Here is an 18,757-nt window from a genome sequence, read left to right as displayed (position 1 = left end):
AGTAATACACGTGTGGAAGCTGAATTCTGTGCAGCTCGTGTACAAAACACTTCACGTGTATCGAATAGAAAAGAGAACAAAACTGCTTTTTCCTTTAAGCAACGAGCAATAATGTATTTTTATGTCACTGGTGATTGACAGCTGATAGAAAGACATGTTCACTTACAGCAGAGTGCGTCACGTGGATCAGGTGCTGTACCTGGAAACGAAGAATAAATAAACTAAATGATAACAACAATCAAATCTAAATATATCCAGAATCACAAATAGAAAAATCTGAACTCGCTGAATAAAACCAAATCGAATTATACTTTGATATTTGTATTTTAATAACAGGCCTGTAATTAACACCCATTGGTTTCTATTGCGTTTGGTTTTGTTTCCATTCGTCTGACCTGTGATGCGTTCACACCCGGAAGAGCTGGCGCGCACGGCTCGTGTACAGTCACTGTGAAGATGCCGCTTTTGCTCGGCCCGTATGCACGCGTGCGTGTGGGTGTGTGTGTGCCTCCCGTTATGATGTGACACCGGGACCGAGGGCGCGCACACAACCACCACCACCACCACCACCACCAGCAGCAGCAGAACTGTGTGTGTGTGTGTGTGTGTGTGAGTGTTTTTTTACCTTCCCCGTCCACAGCTCTCACTCTCGCCCTCTCTCTTTCTTTCTCTCCCTCCCTCCCTCCCTCCCTCCCTCTCTCTCTCTAAATGCCATCGGCGCTTCCATCTCTATGTCACTCTTTCTTCACATCTGCAGGAAAAAAACGCCTCCACCCTCCGTCCAGTGCAGGTCAGTAAATATTTAGATTTGCTTCGATTTGCCGCCGGTGCATCCTCCCGCACGTCCCGCGCGCCTCGTGCCCGTGTGGCTGTAACTCAGTGATGGTGCTTGAGCCTGATGGTCTGTGCATGATGGGAAACTTTGGCGGAGCGGGAGGTTTTTTTTTTTACATGTTGAAAGTAAATGACGTGAAACGGTAATAATGTGCATTTCTCTTATTTTTCTAACTGGGGTTAATTCGCACCAGGGTTTTCTGGATGGAAACAGCATTTCTCTGCACATCGGCTGCGCGCACTTGCTTTAAAGAAGGGGGGGCTGTGCAGCAGCTACACTGGCTACACAACATCCACAACGACCGCCATTGCTGCCTTATAGAGCTCGTGGTACAAAAAAAAAAAACTGCTGCTGCCATGTCTTTTAGCACAAGAGGAAAATTCTCCTCGGTCTCATTTTCCTCGTGCGTAAAAGCGGCTGATTTGTAAAGAAGAAAAAAAAAAAGCTGCATTCCTTAAAATATTTAGCAACCTACCTCCAAAGCGACCCCCTCAGAAAAGAGGAGAAGATGAGGGTTTTTAACGACCTATTACCTCCTGCCCAGGTTGGTGGTGGAGGCACAATCCCGTGCACGCCGTGAAATTGATCTGATTACCTTTGCCGGCGGGTCATTAAAAAAAAAGGGGGAGTTGGACTTGCTGAGGCTGCGCTTCACACACACACACACACACACACACACACACACACACTATCTCACACACACACACACACACACTCACACCACCATCTCGTCTTCGGTCGATGTGTCCTGATATGGCGGAGAAAGAGAGAGAGAGAGAGAGAGAGCGAGAGAAAGGAGAGAGATAGAATAGGATGCCAAATTAAGGGCATCACACGCGCACTGTCACGGGCCAAAAGCTCCAGCGGTCATTTGCATTCAGGGAGAAGCGAGAGGAGACGAAGAGGAGCTCGTGCACGCTTCTATCGATCCCTTAATAATCGATAAAAATACACGTGAGGTTTTATTAAACTGCTGTGATGTTAAATTTAAACTCTTTTAAATCTGGATAAATTAAAAAAACAACAACTTCTGGCCTCGGGCGTGATAACGTGGAGCAGCAGGTACTGTGCCTCTATTTCTATTTCTCACCTTCTTATTAATCCTGAGTGTTATTGGTTAATTATTCCAACAGACATTTAGGATAAATATGCGGAATATGAGTGCGTGTGTCTGTGGTGTGTGTGCGCGCAGGCTCAGGGGTGAAAAGGCCTGTTTGTTAGAGGAAAGATTACATCAGTGTGTCTGGCGTGAAGCGATAGAGGCTCAGATAAGCATCGCGAGTCAGTCAATTGGCAGACAGTCTTCTTTTTTTCTTCTTCTTCTGTTTTTCTCATCGGGAAACAATGACACAGAATTACGAAGAGCTGCCAGTTTTTTAAAAAAAAAGATGATTTATCCCCTCAGCTTCTCATTTGAATCATTCGAGGAAATCCACGTGTGTGTGTTCGGGTTTCGCGGCGCACAGTGACGCCCTCGTTGTTGTGTTCTGAGAAGCGGAGCTGCTTCTCATGCAGTCAGAGGACAGCGGCGAGTTTCTGCTAATCTGGGGATCGCGTTAGATTTTTCTTGAAAAGACCAGAAAGGTAGAGAATGAGTCACAGAGGAGAAGATCGACCTGCGGCGCCGAGCTGGTTTCTGAAAGTCGAGATGAGCGTGTCACAAAAATCTCTCAGGGACACAATGACTCGTCTGTAGCTCTATTAATCTCCTTTCTATTATTCTCTGTTATTTATAGGATTTAACTGCTCCCCTGGTTTATTTTAAGCACCTTTATTTATTTGTCATTTTTAATTTTATTCCATTAATCTTTCAATTTTGAAATCAAGGTGAAAGGTTAGGATGATTTGCAGTTTATGTTGAAATGTAAAAAATGTGACACAATATTATGGACACACACACACACACACACAGACACACACACACATACACACCTTTTGTTATTACTCTTTTTAAATTATTGTATCTTTTGTGTATATTTCTAGTTTATTTTCAGGGTAAAATCCTAAATTGTTGTATTATTATTGCTATTAATATTTATTATTATTATTATAGAACTAGCATTAATTCAGATGGTGTTTTTACATTTATTTTAGCCAAACCGATTTTTTATTAATATTAATAAAGTGTGATTTTATCTTCCTCACCTCGGATTGAAACAGCAGCAGGAAGGGAATTATTATTTATAAAGATAAAGAATGATGGTATTTGCTGATGGGGCCATAACAGGAGGAGGAGGGGGGGTGGTGTGTGTGTGTGTGTGTGTGTGTGTGTGTGATGATGTAAACACACACGTGATCTAAAATATTTTATCGAATAATCTGTTCGTGTCAATAGAGAAAAAAAAAGAGGAAACGGTGCCTTAGTTGATTTTTATCAGAATCTGGACACGGATCCAACTTTACGCACAGGAGCTCCACCGTCTGCAGACACACACACTCTCACACGCACACGCACACACACACACACACACACACCGACGTGGGGAAGAGGAGCTAAAGCCACCGTTTCTCCCTCCGTGGAAACAACTCGGGATTATAACTGACAACTTTTTATTAAGAGAGAGAGGGAGACGGGGTTTTTTTATTCCCGCGCTGAATAAGCTCCCGCGTTATTGACACCGAGGCTCGGGAATCAAGTCACGGGACGGTTTCCATGTTCCGTTCTCTCTAAGCTGCGATGCATCCAAGAAACTGAAACAAAAAAAAAAAAACCATAATCAGGATTTTAGGCTGCGTTTACCGTCATGTGTCGCCTCCCAGCACCTATACCGGGGGTTCTCTGTGGATAATGGCTGCGAGATACTTTTCAAGAGGATAATTACACGAGTCCGCTGACAGCTTGACAATGGCAGCTACAGCAGTTTGCATCCAAGTTCAGTCTCGGGTTTGCCTGAGTGGGAAACGCTCCCTCTCCCCTCTCTCTCCAGGTACAGGGCTATCCTGGAGAGGAAAAACGCGACACTTTGCCAAGTCTCTCTCAGTGTGCGCTCCCACGCGCCCGGCTCAGAACAACCCCCGTATCAGGGAGGGAGGGAGGAGGGATACATGTGGAATAAAGACCCACACGCACCCGTGCAGTCATCGCCGGAGACCGCGGCCTTGTTTCGATTCAGAAACCTTATTTCCAGTGGCTAAAATACAAATTCTATCTATTTGATAGTGTCACTGGTTGTTGGTGAACAGGCCTGCGTGTCGTGCACGTTTCCCTCCCAGCAGCCAATGAATCGCTCCCATCAAACCAGACCCTACCTGGTATCAGGCAGACCACAAGGGCGTGCGCGCTCCCGCTGCCGTTACCTACTGCGTGCCGTGAGAAGGTTCATTTCCTGACTGCTTTGCTTACACCGCGGTGACGTCACATCCAGTGGCGTCGCCGAGGCTGCCCCACCCCCTCCACCCCAGCACACACACACACACACACACACACACACACACACACACACACACACACACACACACACATATCTACTATTACGCACTGCCAATCTGAAAGTAAATGGAGAAACCAAACTGGGTTTAAAATACTTCCTCTCTGCCGCATGACGCACGCCGTGCACGTCCGCGTGACACTTCACCCACACACACACACACCTTCTCATACAGAGAAAGTGAATTCTGTGATTTCGAGGGAAATTTTTTAAATGTTGCCCCTTTAAAAAAAAATCAAAAAATCAAAAAAAATCATAGCAGCTTATTTATCAGGCTTAGAAATAAAAGATGAAAATGGCGTGGGGGAGATCTGTCCCAGTGCGCGCTATCACGTTCCAGTTAATGTTCCTGTTTGAATAAATAATGACACGACCCATCGCTGCTCGTCACGTTGAGTCTCCGCAGTGGGTTATTATCACAGATATTGATGAGCAGCAGCCAATAAGAACCTGCACCGGAGGATCGCCCCCTCCTCCTGGAGACCATCAGGAGCTCAGTCCCCCCCCCCCCCGCGCGTCCTTGTCCGCTGCCTTCACTTCACGAGCAGGAAATCGGCTCAATTTCGGGAGCTGCCATTAGAATAATGTGCCTGTCACCGCGAGAGGACGCACTGTCACAATTTTAAGAGCGTGAACGTCCCGCGACCTGCCAGAGGCCCGTGAGCAACAGGCTCTGCTGCTGCAGCCTCCCTCTCTCTCTCTCTCTCTCTCTCTCTCTCTCTCTCTCTCTCTCTCTCTCTCTTCTCTCTCCAGCTGCAGCAAACATTTAGATCTGTGGAGAAATAAAAACACAATAAAACTAAATCTTTATTATTTGTATCTGTGTGTTTAGTTTTTGAGGAGTTTAGTTGTAACTACTCTATTTAAATATTTTATATTATTATTATTATTTTTAGATGAATGCACATTTTAGTATTTTACAAATTCGTTAATGCACCATAATAACGTATTGCATCTTTTTTTTGCAGCCCATACGTAACTGGGGTTCAAAGTTTGAAAAGGCCTATAAGAAAAATAAATATTCTCACTTATTCAAATATATATATATATATATATATATTAAGGGGGGGGGGCAAGGTCATTGGAAAAAAAAAAAAATCCTGCAGCACTTCTTCTTCTTCTGCATATCTGCTGGCCCACGTTATATTCAATTAGGGCAGGCCCCTCCCCTTAACTGATGACACTGACAGACCCTCCTTAAGTTGCGTCGCGCCACAGCTGTCTGCGAGCATTGAGCTGCCTGGCGCCATCCTGAAAGAATGCCTTCACTGTAAAAAAGAAAAAAGAGAAAAAAAAAAAAAGGGGGCTGGAGAAAGAGAGCAAGAGAGAGAGAGAGAGAGAGAGGTAGACTAGAGCAAGGGTGAGAGAGTAAGAGCCACACGGAGGAGCGAGCGAGAGAGAGAGAGAGAGAGCGAGAGAGGAGTTAATGGAGAGGGCTACAACTGCGCACAAACACAGATTTGATCAGTGAGTTTAACTTGCTGGTGCTGGTCAGTGCGCAGCGATCGAGCCCCGCGCGCCCTCGACTCGAACCTCCACTGTACTTGTTGAGCCGGACTCGAACACACGCACAAGACGAGGAAGAAGTTCAGGAACTGTGCGTCGGGCTGCTGGATTCCATTTTGGACGTTATTTATATGACAACACCTTTGTTGCATTTGTGATGTGGGGTATGTTTCGAGTTTAAATACGATTTGATCACTAACAGAAACCGGTTGAATTCACTTCTTTATTTGTTTTTGTTTAGCCTCCTGTTTGTTTGTTTTTTTGTGAAACGTTTTCGAGAAAAAAAACCAGACAAATAAAATTCTCCTCTCTTGTCTCCAGGTGACCAGAAGCGAGCGCGGAACCTGTGGATTTAACGAGAATAAACACGGATTTGGGACAGACTCTTTCTTCTCTTGTGACGTGCACCGGTTTGCTTCGGCGTGCATGAACATTTTCTGAAGAAAAACCCACTCACACACACACACACACACAGAAAAAAAGAAAAAAGGCAAAGCGATGGAAGTAAGTGCGGATCAGCCACGATGGATGAGCCATCATCCCGCGGTGTTGAACGAGCAGCATCCCGGCTCACACCACCCGGGCCTCGGCCACTCATACATGGACCCTTCCCAGTATCAGCTCGCTGACGATGTGGATGTACTGTTTAATATCGATGGACAGGGGAACCACGTCTCTCCATACTATGGAAACTCTGTCCGAGCCGTCCAGAGGTACCCTCCTCCTCCTCACAGTAAGTCACCAGCCTCTTTGGGCCTTTTTATTTAATAATCTGCTTATTATTCTGTTGACACCTCTGTGCGTAATTTATCCCTGAAGAAAAGACTCGTTTAACTGAACGCGTTGGGATTTTTTGTATTATCTGACGTGGATCCCAGAGCAGCTTTCGGTTTTCGCTTATGAGCCGATTCGTCTTTAAAAAAAAACATGCACCAAATCTAAATATGTGTGTGAAGGTTCGCTCCTGCCTCCGCTGCTCCACTCTCAACTTCACAAACGTTAAATAACTCTCAGCTGACTCATATGTCAAAGTAGATTTTTTTTGAGAATTTTGTTGAGCCCGTGCGTAATTTGTTTTCTGGATCAATCGGGTGTTTAGTCACGGGTTTAAACAAATAGACGAGTTGGCACCGAAGTCACAGTTACACCTGGAATATGGTGCTCGTGCACTATCTTTATCTTTTTATTATATTGAGCTATTCGTGTGCATTAAGTCATGTGTGGGGTTTCCTATTTTGGAGCCGTTAACTTCCTGAACAGTCAATCACGAAGTAAACCGAGGAGTTGACGTATAGATTCTTTTATGCTCTTGTTATATTGAGGCCTGTTAAATGGGAGGGGGGGGGGGTTGAAAGTACGAGTCCAGGACGACAGAGAATATTTAGAATCAACCTCTGGAGGGAAAATTGTGTTAGAAATATAAATATCCACGTGAGTGTTTTTGATAAATCTGTGCGTAAAAGTGAGATGTGGCCTGAAACGCGCCTCTGACCCTTTAATGCGGATTAAATGTGAGTGTATTTGTTCCAGGTTGTGATGTTTTCTTGTGTTTCCGCTGCTCCAGGTAGCCAGGTGTGCCGTCCCTCATTACTGCACGGCTCCCTGCCCTGGCTGGAGGGGAGCAAAGGCATCGCCCCGCACCACAGCACTTCTCCCTGGAACCTGAGCCCCTTCCCCAAGAACCCCCTGCACCACGGATCCCCGGCCAGCCTGTCCGTCTACCCCTCGGCCTCCTCCTCCTCCCTGTCCACCGGCCACTCCAGTCCGCACCTCTTCACGTTTCCCCCGACCCCACCGAAAGACGTGTCCCCGGACCCGGGCTTATCCACCCCGGGCAGCAGCTCCGGGCGGCAGGAGGACAAAGAGTGCATAAAGTACCAGGTGACCCTGGCCGAGAGTATGAAACTGGAGTCAGCTCACAGCCGGAGCGCGTCAGCCTCTGGCCACCATCACCCCATCGCCACATACCCACAATATGTCCCCGAATACGGGCCAGGCCTCTTCCCACCAAGTAGCCTGATAGGTGGGTCATCTTCTAGTTATGGTTCCAAAACAAGACCAAAAACAAGGTCCTGTTCAGGTAGGCGTGCGCTTTACTACATTCCCTTTTGATCTAACATGATTCCCCAGATTTGCAGCCTCAGTGATGATTAGAAATGTAGAAAAAAATTATACCCATGAGCAGCTCATTCATCCCTCACGAGAACAAGGGTCAGACTGTTTCCAAAAAAAGACGCACACAGCTCTTCCTCTAATAATAATAATAATGACATTTAGATATATTTAACACGAATATAAAAACACCAGGACAACAAATTAAATTAAATAGTTGGAAATAAATTACTCGTAAAAACAAACATCGAATTCCCAGACTGGATATTTTCCTCCAGCCCAAATAGAAGCACCGTGACGCGGAGGGGTTCAGAGTTGACTGCTCTGCAGATTATTTTATTTTTCTTGTCCCCCTCATCGTCCTGTGCACTGACACAGAGGGACACGGGGACAGAGGGGACGCCGGCTCTCTGGGCTCTGTCGCCCCGTTTATATGTTTAAGATAATCCCATTACTGTCAGACCAGTGCGCGCCACAGTTGCATTGTTTACGCAGCGGCAGAGCACCGGATGCTGCTCGTTCATTCAGGGAGAAAAAGCGGGTGAACCGTCGCCGTGGCAGAGTGCACGAACCACTGAGTGGGGGGGGAGAGAACAAGGGGGGAGAGAGAGACGTTTTTCCAAATCGCGAGTAATTATTTTAAAGGTTATTGCCGAAAAGCAGTTTTTTCTGTAATGAGATTAATATCAGCGGCTCTGATGCGCAGTGTAGAAAACAGTGGATTAGCTGATGCATATCATCGGGATTATTCTGCATCGCACATTAATGCAAATAAAGATTTTAATTCGAGCATAATGGTTGTTAATGTTCATTTAGAGATATTTCTACGATCTGAAGGAGCGTTTTCTTTCGTTTTAATGACGTTAAACTTCACTTTTTTTTAAAAAAAAACCCCAAACCCTTTTTCCTTTCGTTTGCACTGGATCAGCTCTTGTTTGATTTCTGCAGCGTTTCCTTTCTGCCAATTTAGAAAAGGAAAGAAAACGCACTTGTCCAGGAGCGTGCACGTCTGTCACGTCTAAACACCGCACGTATCTCTCTCTCTCTCTTTCTCTCTGTGCGTGAAAAAAGGGGAAGTGCGGCTGCAGAAAAATGCAAAAGGCTCTCGGCTCTGCACAAAAGCTCAGTGTGCGCGTGTGCTTTGGAAAATGTGAGTGTGAGCAGCTCCCTGGTTTCACTGCTACAACCTGAGTGTTAGTGCGCGTCTCACCTGCCGGTGTCACTAGAGAAGTGGCAGCAAACCGCAGCTCGACAGCCCCCAGTCATTTCAGAAGCACAGAAAACAACTCCATTAAATATAAAGACATAATAATAATTATTATTATTAGTATAAATATTATAAATATCATTATTATTATCAGCATTTGTATTATTTTTTATCAGGATTATTATTATTACGAGAGATTTGCTGATAAGGGAGAGAATAAAAACCAGTTTAACTAGATTTTATTTAAATTGCCACGGACCAAAAAAATCCTGTTCAAGGACACGACGCTTTAAGATTAGTGTGCGTGCGTGTGTGTGCGTGCGTGTGTGTGACAGCGTGTGTGTGTGTGTGTGGAATGATTTCTGCCTGATGGACCTTAACTGTTCTTCATCACCAACATTAACCACATGTGTTTAATTTTTAGGCCTATACGAGAGTGTCATGAATATAATAAACTCTATTTTGTATTATTGTTTATTTTTTAATGATTAATATTGATGCTTGTTGTTGTACTTTGCATTTATATATATATATATGACACATAGAAATATTTCCCCTGTGATTTAACTCACCTTATTGTTATTTATAAATGAAGCAGTATTATTATTTATTTTTAATTTCTAAGGATTATTGACCTGAACCCTGTCTCCATGTTTGTGTGTGTTTGTGGTTGTGTGTGTGTGTGTGTGTGCGCGTGTGTGTGTGTGTGCCTGTGTGTGTGTGCTGGCTCTTGCAGAGGGCAGAGAGTGTGTGAACTGCGGGGCCACGTCGACCCCCCTGTGGCGGCGGGACGGTACGGGTCACTATCTGTGTAACGCCTGCGGACTCTATCACAAGATGAACGGGCAGAATCGCCCCCTCATCAAGCCCAAGCGGCGGCTGGTACGTCCCCACCACATTTCTCTGTTGATGACATTTCCGTCTCTCTCTCTGTTTTTCCCCTCTCCAGGAAGAAGTAGGCCTATTAGCTGCAGGAAATTGACTCGACAAGTGCAGGTCTCTGTTTTCAGATACTACCACAGAACAAAAACTGCACATCTTTTTTATAAATGCAATGACGATGCCTATTTTTATTTGCAAGAAAGAAAAAAAAAAAAAAAATTGTCATTGACTCTTATTGAAACGTACTTGTTGCAGTCACGGCTGCAGGCCTGCGTTGACAAAACGAGCTCCATCATATGAATATTATTATTTCTGATATTTTTATTCTCGGCTGTTATCTAGAGGAGCTATTTCTTTTAAGTTACACTCCAGGGAAACCCCCTCTCATCACAGCTTTAGAGGAGTTCCCCCGCTTTCTATCCATAGGATAAATAAAATATCTTTCGAGGCACAGATGCCTCTTCGCTCCCGCTCCGCTTCTTCTTCTCCTCCATCTCGCCTCTAATGTGAAAACCCGACTTCCCAGGGAAAGAGCTGCCGGATGTCTGAGCAGCGCAGATAAGTCGCTCGTAACAACACAGCCCCCGCTTCCCCAGTCAAAACACACGCAGGCTGCAGAGTCCGAGCCATGCACGGGCTCCATGCACGGGCTCCATGCACGGCTCCATGCACGGGCTCCATGCACGGGCTCCATGCACGGGCTCCTGCAGCATAGTCACGATTATTTTTAGTGTTTTAAAATAAATCTGTGCGTAAATACGAGCAGCGTGGAGGTGAGGGCCTCATCCAGAGCCGCGTGCACGCGCACTCTGGTTCAAAGACTTATAGAATTATTCCCAAAGTGACACCAGAGGAGAATTTAAGATATAAGACGAGGACGAATCTGATCAATCACCTCATTGATCAAATATCGTATTTTACGTTTCTGCTGCAGAAATTCACTGGAAAACTCAACAATTTGACCCTGAAAGTAAAAAAATAAAAGCAAATAGAATGGAGCAGATAATAGAGGATTATAATAAAGTTGATTCCTCTGATCTGATTGGTTATTCGCTGCACGCTGCAGCAGCAGCAGGGGGTTATTAGGCCAGCACACGTGTTTAATTGGAAATCCCTCCCCGAGATAATGTAGTCCTTTACGTCCGCGCGTCCTCTGCGGTCACCTGTCTATCGATTGTTTTTTTTTTTAAAGAGATTATAACATCAATGTCAGGCCACTGCAGCAAACTGAGGCCGAGGACAGCAGCTGATAAATCCCCGAGAAGACGTGACTTTGACTGGGGGGGGGGGGTGGGGGAAGTCAGGCTTTCACTCCGCAGCAGAAATTAATCCACCCTTTCTTATTTTCTAAATTATTAGTCTGCGTAATAACTGGTGCATGTGCAGTTATTTGGTTAATTCCACCGCGTCATAATTTAAACTCTATTATTACTGCAGGAGAATTCCTCCCTAAAGCCTGTGATGACTTTTTATAAAAAAATATTTAATCGATATAAAAATCTACATTCAGGCCTTTTTTTAACTTTTCTTTTCTTTTCCATGTCGCCATTTCAAAGCGAGCCTCCTCGTGCATCATGGCACAAACGCGCATTTTTTAAAGGGGGGGAAATTTAATCAGATTTAATAGCTCTCCCATTTCAAGGCAGCACTTTTATGTCTTCTGTAAATATTTATTCTGCAGGAGGTATGTGCTCCGTGACGCTATTTTTAGCCTCGAGTGAAAGCAGCTCTGTTTTTTTTTTTGTGTCTTTATTTTAAAACTATTTTAATGCAAAAAAAAAGGGGAAAGTATATTCAGTTAAAATAAAGGCTTTGAGTTTTAGAGTTTTTTTTTTTTTTTTTACATGCACATGAATGGAAATAAGGAATGTTTTTTATCTGCAATGAAAGAAAAACACAATTGGATTTTCTATATTGCATTTAGAGATGTATAGTGCTGTGTGTGCAGAGCTGCCAGAATCACACAAACACATCCTCAAACATTAAATGTAACATGAAGCATTTAAAAAAAAAAAAAAAAGTCTTTTTCCTTAGATCCTGGTTTTAAATGAATAAAAAAATCTCAGATCCTGCAGCCCTGCACGCTGGCGTTTAAAATAAATAAACCTGCTCATTGGGTTATTACGTGGTCATGTGACGGTGTGTCCTCTTCTTCCTCTCCTCTGGCCTCTCGGTGCTCCGGTGCAGTCTGCAGCCAGGCGGGCAGGGACCTCATGTGCAAACTGTCAAACGACAACGACGACGCTGTGGCGGAGAAACGCCAACGGGGACCCGGTGTGCAACGCCTGCGGCCTCTACTTCAAACTGCACAATGTAAGAAATAAACCCACATGCTGCAGAATATTTCCTCCATCTTTCCCCTGCCTCCTCTGACGGAGTGCTCCCTGCAGAGGGGGTCCGGGCCAGGGCGATAACAGATAGACTGTAGAGTTAATGTGATTTATTGGCAGTAAGTGGGAATCTAAAATGTGTAAGAGCAAAGTGAGCTAAGCCTGCAGCCGCCTTGCGTTTGCATGTTAAATAAGAGGAGGGGGCTTAATTAAAATTCGATTAATTTCTTATTTCTGGGAGATGAGGGTCCCCCCCCCCCCTCTGACCACCCATCCCTCGGATTCCTCTTGGGTCGGTTGGAGCTTCACATCATTTCACATCCTCAATCTGGAGACCCCCGGGACCCTCTGCATCTCTACACTCTCTCTCTCGAGCACGTAGCTGTAACTTTTAATCAAACAGACATTATCGCCTAAATAATAATAACCGAGCTAACGTGGAGGTAGAAATTCTTCTCCGCCAGATAAAGGCGGCCTATATATCTCCCATATCCCCGCTCGGCTGCAGCGCTTGTCACGCACAGCGCTCCACGTTAAATCATTTTCCCATGTTACTTTTGGCAGTTGGCTCGGGCGCTGCAGAAACCAGATTCAGACCAAGGTTAAAAGGGGAGAAGAATAATATTTCCCAGTTACATATTAGCATTTGAACCGACCCCGACCTCGGTGTAATTGTGAAATTAGTTTATTTTGGTAAATCCAAGACTTCTGTTGGGCCTTGCTCCCTTTGAAACAAATTCCACATTCTTCATGGAGAATTTAGCCGAGTCCCTGCTGGCCTGGTCTGTGCTCCCGATGTGTGTGTGGACAGTCAGTCCCAGAACACCTGATGGTAGCAGTCTGTTGTCCCGTAGGCTTTGGCTCAGATAAGAAACTTGTGAAAACAGAGACGCTGCCACAAGCGTGAGGTTGTGTCAACACCCGAAAAACATTGACACACTCTTTTCAGTAATCAGGGGTTTTCTCACCACGTGTGAACGATACCATTCTCATCTTCATATCTCAGAGGGTGTCTGGGGCTGAGGTTTCAGGTGCTGCTGGTGTTGGGAGGCGGAGGGGCTGTCCTGTGCGCTCTGCGGTGGTCACTGACTCACAGCACTTTGGCTTTTGTTTGATGTCCCGGGGGGGGGCGCCCGAGCGCAGGCCGGAGACTCGGGGCTTCCTCTGCGAGACGCTAGACGTCTCAGCATCAAAGGGCACAGGCCTGACCGGCTTTAGGCGGGCGTAGCTCACCTCAGAGCTGGAAGCAAGGCCGAGCAAGTCACCTGCAGGAGCCACATCTTAAGAGAGTGAAACCACATCACCGGGGAGGAGTGTGGGGGGTGGGGGGAGGGGTGCACAGAAGAGATGTCTGCCCTCCACCAATCACTGAGGCCATTCCGCTTTAAGAGTCAGCGAAAAAATGCCAATGTCTCAGACAGCGCGAGGTAGAAATCCCTGTTCCCATTTCCCCGGGAAGAAGCGCTCAGAAAGATCAGGAAGCCAGCCGGCCTCTTCCACCTCCCCGCATAATCCTGCCACAGCCGGAATTCCATCATCCAGCTCTCATTCCCGGCTAAACCTATGCTGGAATACGGCAGCTGGGGCCATTTTGGCCAGGAGACGGCCACGCGGTTGAGGAGGAGGAGGGTGGAGAGGAGGACTTGGCCGACGCTGGCGGTCGTCATGGCCATGTGTCTCTGTGGTCGACTGGCTGCACATTAGCTGCCAGACCCTTCGCCGTCGCTGTTCCGAACACACTCTCTCTCCATCTTCCCTCCCTCCGTCTTTCCTTTTTTTACTTTCTGGCACGGCCCACAGCCTCAGATACAGTCCAGCTTAAAGGAATCAACATTTAAATCCACCCCAACACACACACACACACACACTGTTACACACATGCACACAGGGTGTATATAAACAGTTTTGTGTTTCAGGATGGGACAGTCTTGTAATGGGACTCCATTACATATCATTATGTTTCCCCAGAACCCCAAAGTCCGCCTCTAACAAAACAAAAAAGATCCGTGTGTCTGTTTTGAATCGTGGTGTCACCGCTCACTTACGCTTTCCTCTTTTTTTTTTGGTTCCCTAATGGGAATGGACTCGCGATGTTTTTGTGTTTAAAGCCCACTCTTTAAGATTTCCATCCTGCCGCGAATCTGCTGCCGTGACAAAATACTAATCTGCCATCTTCTCTCTGTCTCCTTTCGAGAGCAGATCAACCGACCTCTGACCATGAAGAAGGAAGGCATCCAGACCAGGAACCGGAAGATGTCCAGCAAGTCCAAGAAGAGCAAAAAGTCCCAAGACACCATGGACGACTTCTCTAAGAGCCTGATGGACAAGAGCAGCTCCTTCAGCCCGGCCGCCCTCTCCCGCCACATGTCGTCCTTCCCGCCCTTCTCGCACTCCGGCCACATGCTGAGCACCCCCACACCCATGCACCCTTCCTCCGGCCTCCCATTCGGCCCCCACCACCCCTCCAGTATGGTCACAGCCATGGGTTAGACGGACCGGCGCTTCACTTCGCCGCCGCCCCCCCGAACCCTCGGCCCCACCACCACCACCACCACCACCACACCCCTCGGTACCTCTGCTGACCTGCTTCCATATCCTCAAAGACAAACAAACTGCTCCACCTAAGCTCCCCTGTCTCACCGCCGAGCCGCGGTGCGAGAGCGACAGGCTTTAGGCTCCTTTGCCCTCAGTTGTATCTTATTTTTATAAAAATCAAAGCGATGTGAATTCTTTGCAGACTTGACTTGACTGCGGCGCACCGACCTCCAGGGGGAAGATTTCTTTTTTTTCCTCCAACCAGGGAGAGAAAGAACAATCTCTCCCCAAGCCGCCGCCGCCGCCGCCACCACCACCACCACACCGAGGCTTTCCTCCCAGCTGATCCACACGATAAGGAGCTCCATTTGTGTACAAAAAGCCATTTTTCCACACTCAAACGTCACAGAAACAGACATTACAAGGACTTTTTCGACGCCCTCTCCCTTAACTTCCACACCCGCCTCTCCTCACCTTGCACCTGTGTAACAGGAATCCCCGCTCCCCTTCCTCTTCTTCTTCTCACTCCTCTTCCTCTGCTGAAGACGAGGAGAGACAGACATTGAATATATTTGTACAAATTGTATGAAATACAGTACATTTAATGAAGACTTTTTAATTAAGTAAGAAAAAAAGGAAATTTGCCTGTGGGCAGCTAACGACGAGAAGGGTACGAGTCGCAGCAGGTGGAGAGACTTTGCCCGCCGGAGGAGAGAGGAGAGGAGAGGACGCCTCCGAGTCCTGGAGGAGAGAGAGAACGGGAGGAGGAGGTTAGAAGACGAGCGGGAGAGACTTCAGAGAAAGGGCAGGCCTCGCTTTTTGCCTGCGTGAATTGTGTTGCATTAAGTTTGCAGAGAGTCAGCAGCTCTGGCTGCAGGCGTCTCGCCTTTTTTTTTTTTTTTGGATGTGCTATAGGTCTCGGGCAATTGGTTTGTGTTGATGCGTGCACATACACACACATACAGACACACACATGCACACACACACACACACACACACTTGATCACCTGAAAGACTTTCTTCCTGCCCACAGATTATATGCATTGTGAAAAAAGTTCCTGTATTTGTTATTTGTATGTATAAATCAGAGTACCAAAAATACGAAAGAAACAAAGATGTAGAATTATTTCCTTATGTTATGCAGACTGAATGGTTGTAAAAATTTAATAATAATCACTAGTGTAAAATATGACTGCTTTTTGTTTCGTATTTTTTTTCCCTCTTTGAAAATAATAAACTAGTTTAATCTCTGTTGACATGTTAGCGCCGTGTTCAAGAGCTTTCTTCTGTCTCTCCATGCCCCCACCCCCCACCACCCACCCGTCACACAACCACAGACAGACACACCCTACCTTTTTTTATTTTTGTGTGTCTCTTCTTTTTAAATGTATTCCTCTAGCCGGCCGTCACAGGAGCGAGACTCTTACGGTCAGCTGAGCACAAACAGGAAGAGCTGAAATAAACAGTGGCGATGGAGGAACAAATCAAATGGCAGGGTCGCAGAGGTCGGGCCACACAGGCCCCGTCGGCTGAAGGGGCTTTTGTCTCATCTCACCGATACAAACACACACAGACACACACACACAACCTGGTACACACACACATCATAACATCACATCAGTCATGAAACAGCATCATTTCCTCCAGTCGCTTGTTCTGCTTGTAAATACATTGAAAGCAGTGGAATCCAGTTGCAATATTCAACTTTAACAGTGAACATTAGAAATGAGTCAAACTGGGAAAATGAGAGGAACCATGTGTTGGTTTTCGACGACTGCAGCTTCCTCCGCTTTTTAAAATTCAATTCTTTTTGTCTGGTGACGCCCGGAAGTTCCAGTGACCACAGACTAAAATCACTTTCCAAATCTCAAAGTTCCAACACACTGCATTAGCATTATATAGATATATATTCAACTTCTGTTGTGTTGCTATTGATCAAAATTAAACTGTGATATTATTTCAGTTTTTTAAACAACAGATAGATGATACACAGCCAACATTATTGTGAGTATATGTCCTGTAAGGCTGAAACACCCACTATGGTAGAAAAAGGCCCCAATAGCCGAATATGAGGCACAAATAAAACTTTTGTCATCCAAAATCACGAATGATAAACTTTTCTGTGGTCGTGCACGTCCCACAGCTCCGAGAATCCCTCGGCATGAAACCACCTGCTTCACTTAACGTCCGTTCGTCTTTCAACTTTCTGAAATCGGTATAATTTGCAGGAATTTGCAGGAAGCATCTGCTGCTCATTAATATACAAAGACGTGCAGCTGCAATAATGAACAGTTCAGTTCGTGATCTGTTGAGACTGGTTTTCTTATGCGTGTAGTGTCTTTTAATACAGGTTCGGGCAGTTTTAAGCGTTCACAGCTGAAGAATCCGCACCAGACCATGATAACACAAATAATAAAGAGGTTTCTTTATTCCGTCAGAAAGACAGCGGCCTAAATATTCACAAAACATTAAAAGACAACACGTGAAAAGAAATGAAACTGAAAGAATTTGAAAATGAGCAAAACACAAACAAGGTTTTGTGCAGAAACCAAACAGGATAAAAAGAATTGAAGCTTATTTCCTGACACAAGTCAAACATCTTATCTTGGGGGTTTAAATTAAAGTATTTGCCATAATACTCATTCATTTGATGAAATCACGAGTTAAACAGGTGGTTTCTTTACTTCTTTTCTTTCCATCCACTCTTCTGTCCATCCTCCGGCTTCGTTCGCTCGATCCCCTCTTATGCAACACGTCATTCCTCCCGGTAGATATCGTTGAAACGTCCCTACCACCCCCCCGAACAAATCACGAGGACTGCAGCGCATCACGTTTCCAATATCAGAATATATATATATATATTTGACCCGGTGGAATGTCGAACGTGGCGGCCGCGGCCCTCTCATGCCTCCCTGCAGAAAAGGCCACGCAGAAGTCAGGTATTTGGCATCATTTGTTTCTGAGCCGTTGTGACCAATCGGGAGATTTGCTCCTGTGTTTTAATAGGGAGGTCAAGGGGGCATGTGGAATGAGAACGGGGAGAGTGTGTGTGTGTGTGTGTGTGTACAGAGGGATTGAGGAAAGCTTTGCCCCGTGGTGGGACCCCGTGGCCCCTGGCTGACCCCCTCTCCCTCGGGTGTTTGCCTGTGGACGTCTGCCAAGGGTGACTGGATGTGCAGCGACCGGCTCTCAGGTGAGGATTCGAACGTGGACCCGTGAACTCCCTGTGATCTCCTCTCCTCTTTCCTCCATCATCGACCGCCGTCGTCGACACGAACCACTTATTGCCGTCCTGTCGGGTCTCCCTCGCTTCCTGCGTCTGCCTCTCGTCTTTCAGGTGAGGACGATGACAGAGCTGTGGGTGTAATCGGCTCTCGGGAACAGTCCGTCTTCATCGGGGCCACGTCGCTGTCACCATCAGCAGGGGTCGGGTCAAATGATGGGGGGTGACCCTTGTAACTTTGAAAGCTTAAAAATAAGTTTGTCATCAAACTGATGCACATTTTGTCACTTGAAGTAATTTTAAAAGCTGTTTGCGTCGTTGCAATATTAGTATTTCCACCAAAAAATTAACGGGAGAAACGTAGGAAATCACAATGACGAGGAATTAATTAGGAATTTTGCATTTTTAAAGTAAAAAGAGAATAAACTTGATCTACATCCCAACACAGGAAGTAGGAAGTTATTAAGGAAACAGAAAATAATATCATGTATAAGTTGTGTCACAGTTTGGTTTGAAGTGCGGAGCGATGTTTGTCAGTGTGGTCACATGTGGGTGGGGGGTTGTGGGTTGTGGGTTAATGATTCTTCTTCTGTCCAACAACTCGAACCCACACTCTGTCAACTTTGTTCTCTGTCTGTTACAGTGGCGGTTACAGTACGTGTTAAAGGACCAGTTCAACCTTCTGTGGGAAATTTGATT

The 18,757-nt window shown here is 45.9% G+C and overlaps 1 protein-coding gene across 9 annotated transcripts; it reads left to right on the top strand.

Moving 5' to 3' along the window:
* The first annotated feature begins 689 nt into the window (after positions 1-689).
* Positions 690-16,098, top strand: gata3 (GATA binding protein 3). Of its 9 annotated transcripts, none has more exons than XM_035147972.2 (7): positions 5,456-5,933; positions 6,091-6,502; positions 7,334-7,792; positions 9,825-9,881; positions 10,038-10,084; positions 12,158-12,283; positions 14,500-16,098. In XM_035147972.2, exons 2-7 carry the CDS (start codon positions 6,268-6,270, stop codon positions 14,788-14,790), a joined length of 1,215 nt encoding a protein of 404 aa, XP_035003863.1. In that variant the 5' UTR covers positions 5,456-5,933; positions 6,091-6,267; the 3' UTR covers positions 14,791-16,098. The 9 variants fall into 9 exon arrangements, with proteins under 9 accessions (XP_047194607.1, XP_047194608.1, XP_047194606.1 ...); XM_035147969.2 differs by having other exon boundaries at positions 7,334-7,849; XM_047338651.1 differs by lacking the exon at positions 5,456-5,933 and adding an exon at positions 690-790 and having other exon boundaries at positions 7,334-7,849; positions 9,825-10,084.
* Positions 16,099-18,757: the final 2,659 nt, after the last annotated feature.

The sequence above is a fragment of the Hippoglossus stenolepis genome, chromosome 22, assembly GCF_022539355.2.
Source record: "Hippoglossus stenolepis isolate QCI-W04-F060 chromosome 22, HSTE1.2, whole genome shotgun sequence".
In the NCBI taxonomy this organism is placed as follows: domain Eukaryota; kingdom Metazoa; phylum Chordata; class Actinopteri; order Pleuronectiformes; family Pleuronectidae; genus Hippoglossus; species Hippoglossus stenolepis.
The sequence above is the reverse complement of the archived record's forward strand: the minus strand, read 5'-3'. Positions and strand labels throughout refer to the sequence as shown.

Excerpts from the sequence above, each read along its gene's own strand:
- gata3 (XM_047338651.1), top strand. The coding sequence starts at position 6,268 with ATGGAAGTAAGTGCGGATCAGCCACGATGGATGAGCCATCATCCCGCG. Across the intron at positions 10,085-12,157 it reads AATTGACTCGACAAGTGCAG|TCTGCAGCCAGGCGGGCAGG; the intron begins GTCTCTGTTTTC and ends GCTCCGGTGCAG. Across the intron at positions 12,284-14,499 it reads TCTACTTCAAACTGCACAAT|ATCAACCGACCTCTGACCAT; the intron begins GTAAGAAATAAA and ends TTTCGAGAGCAG.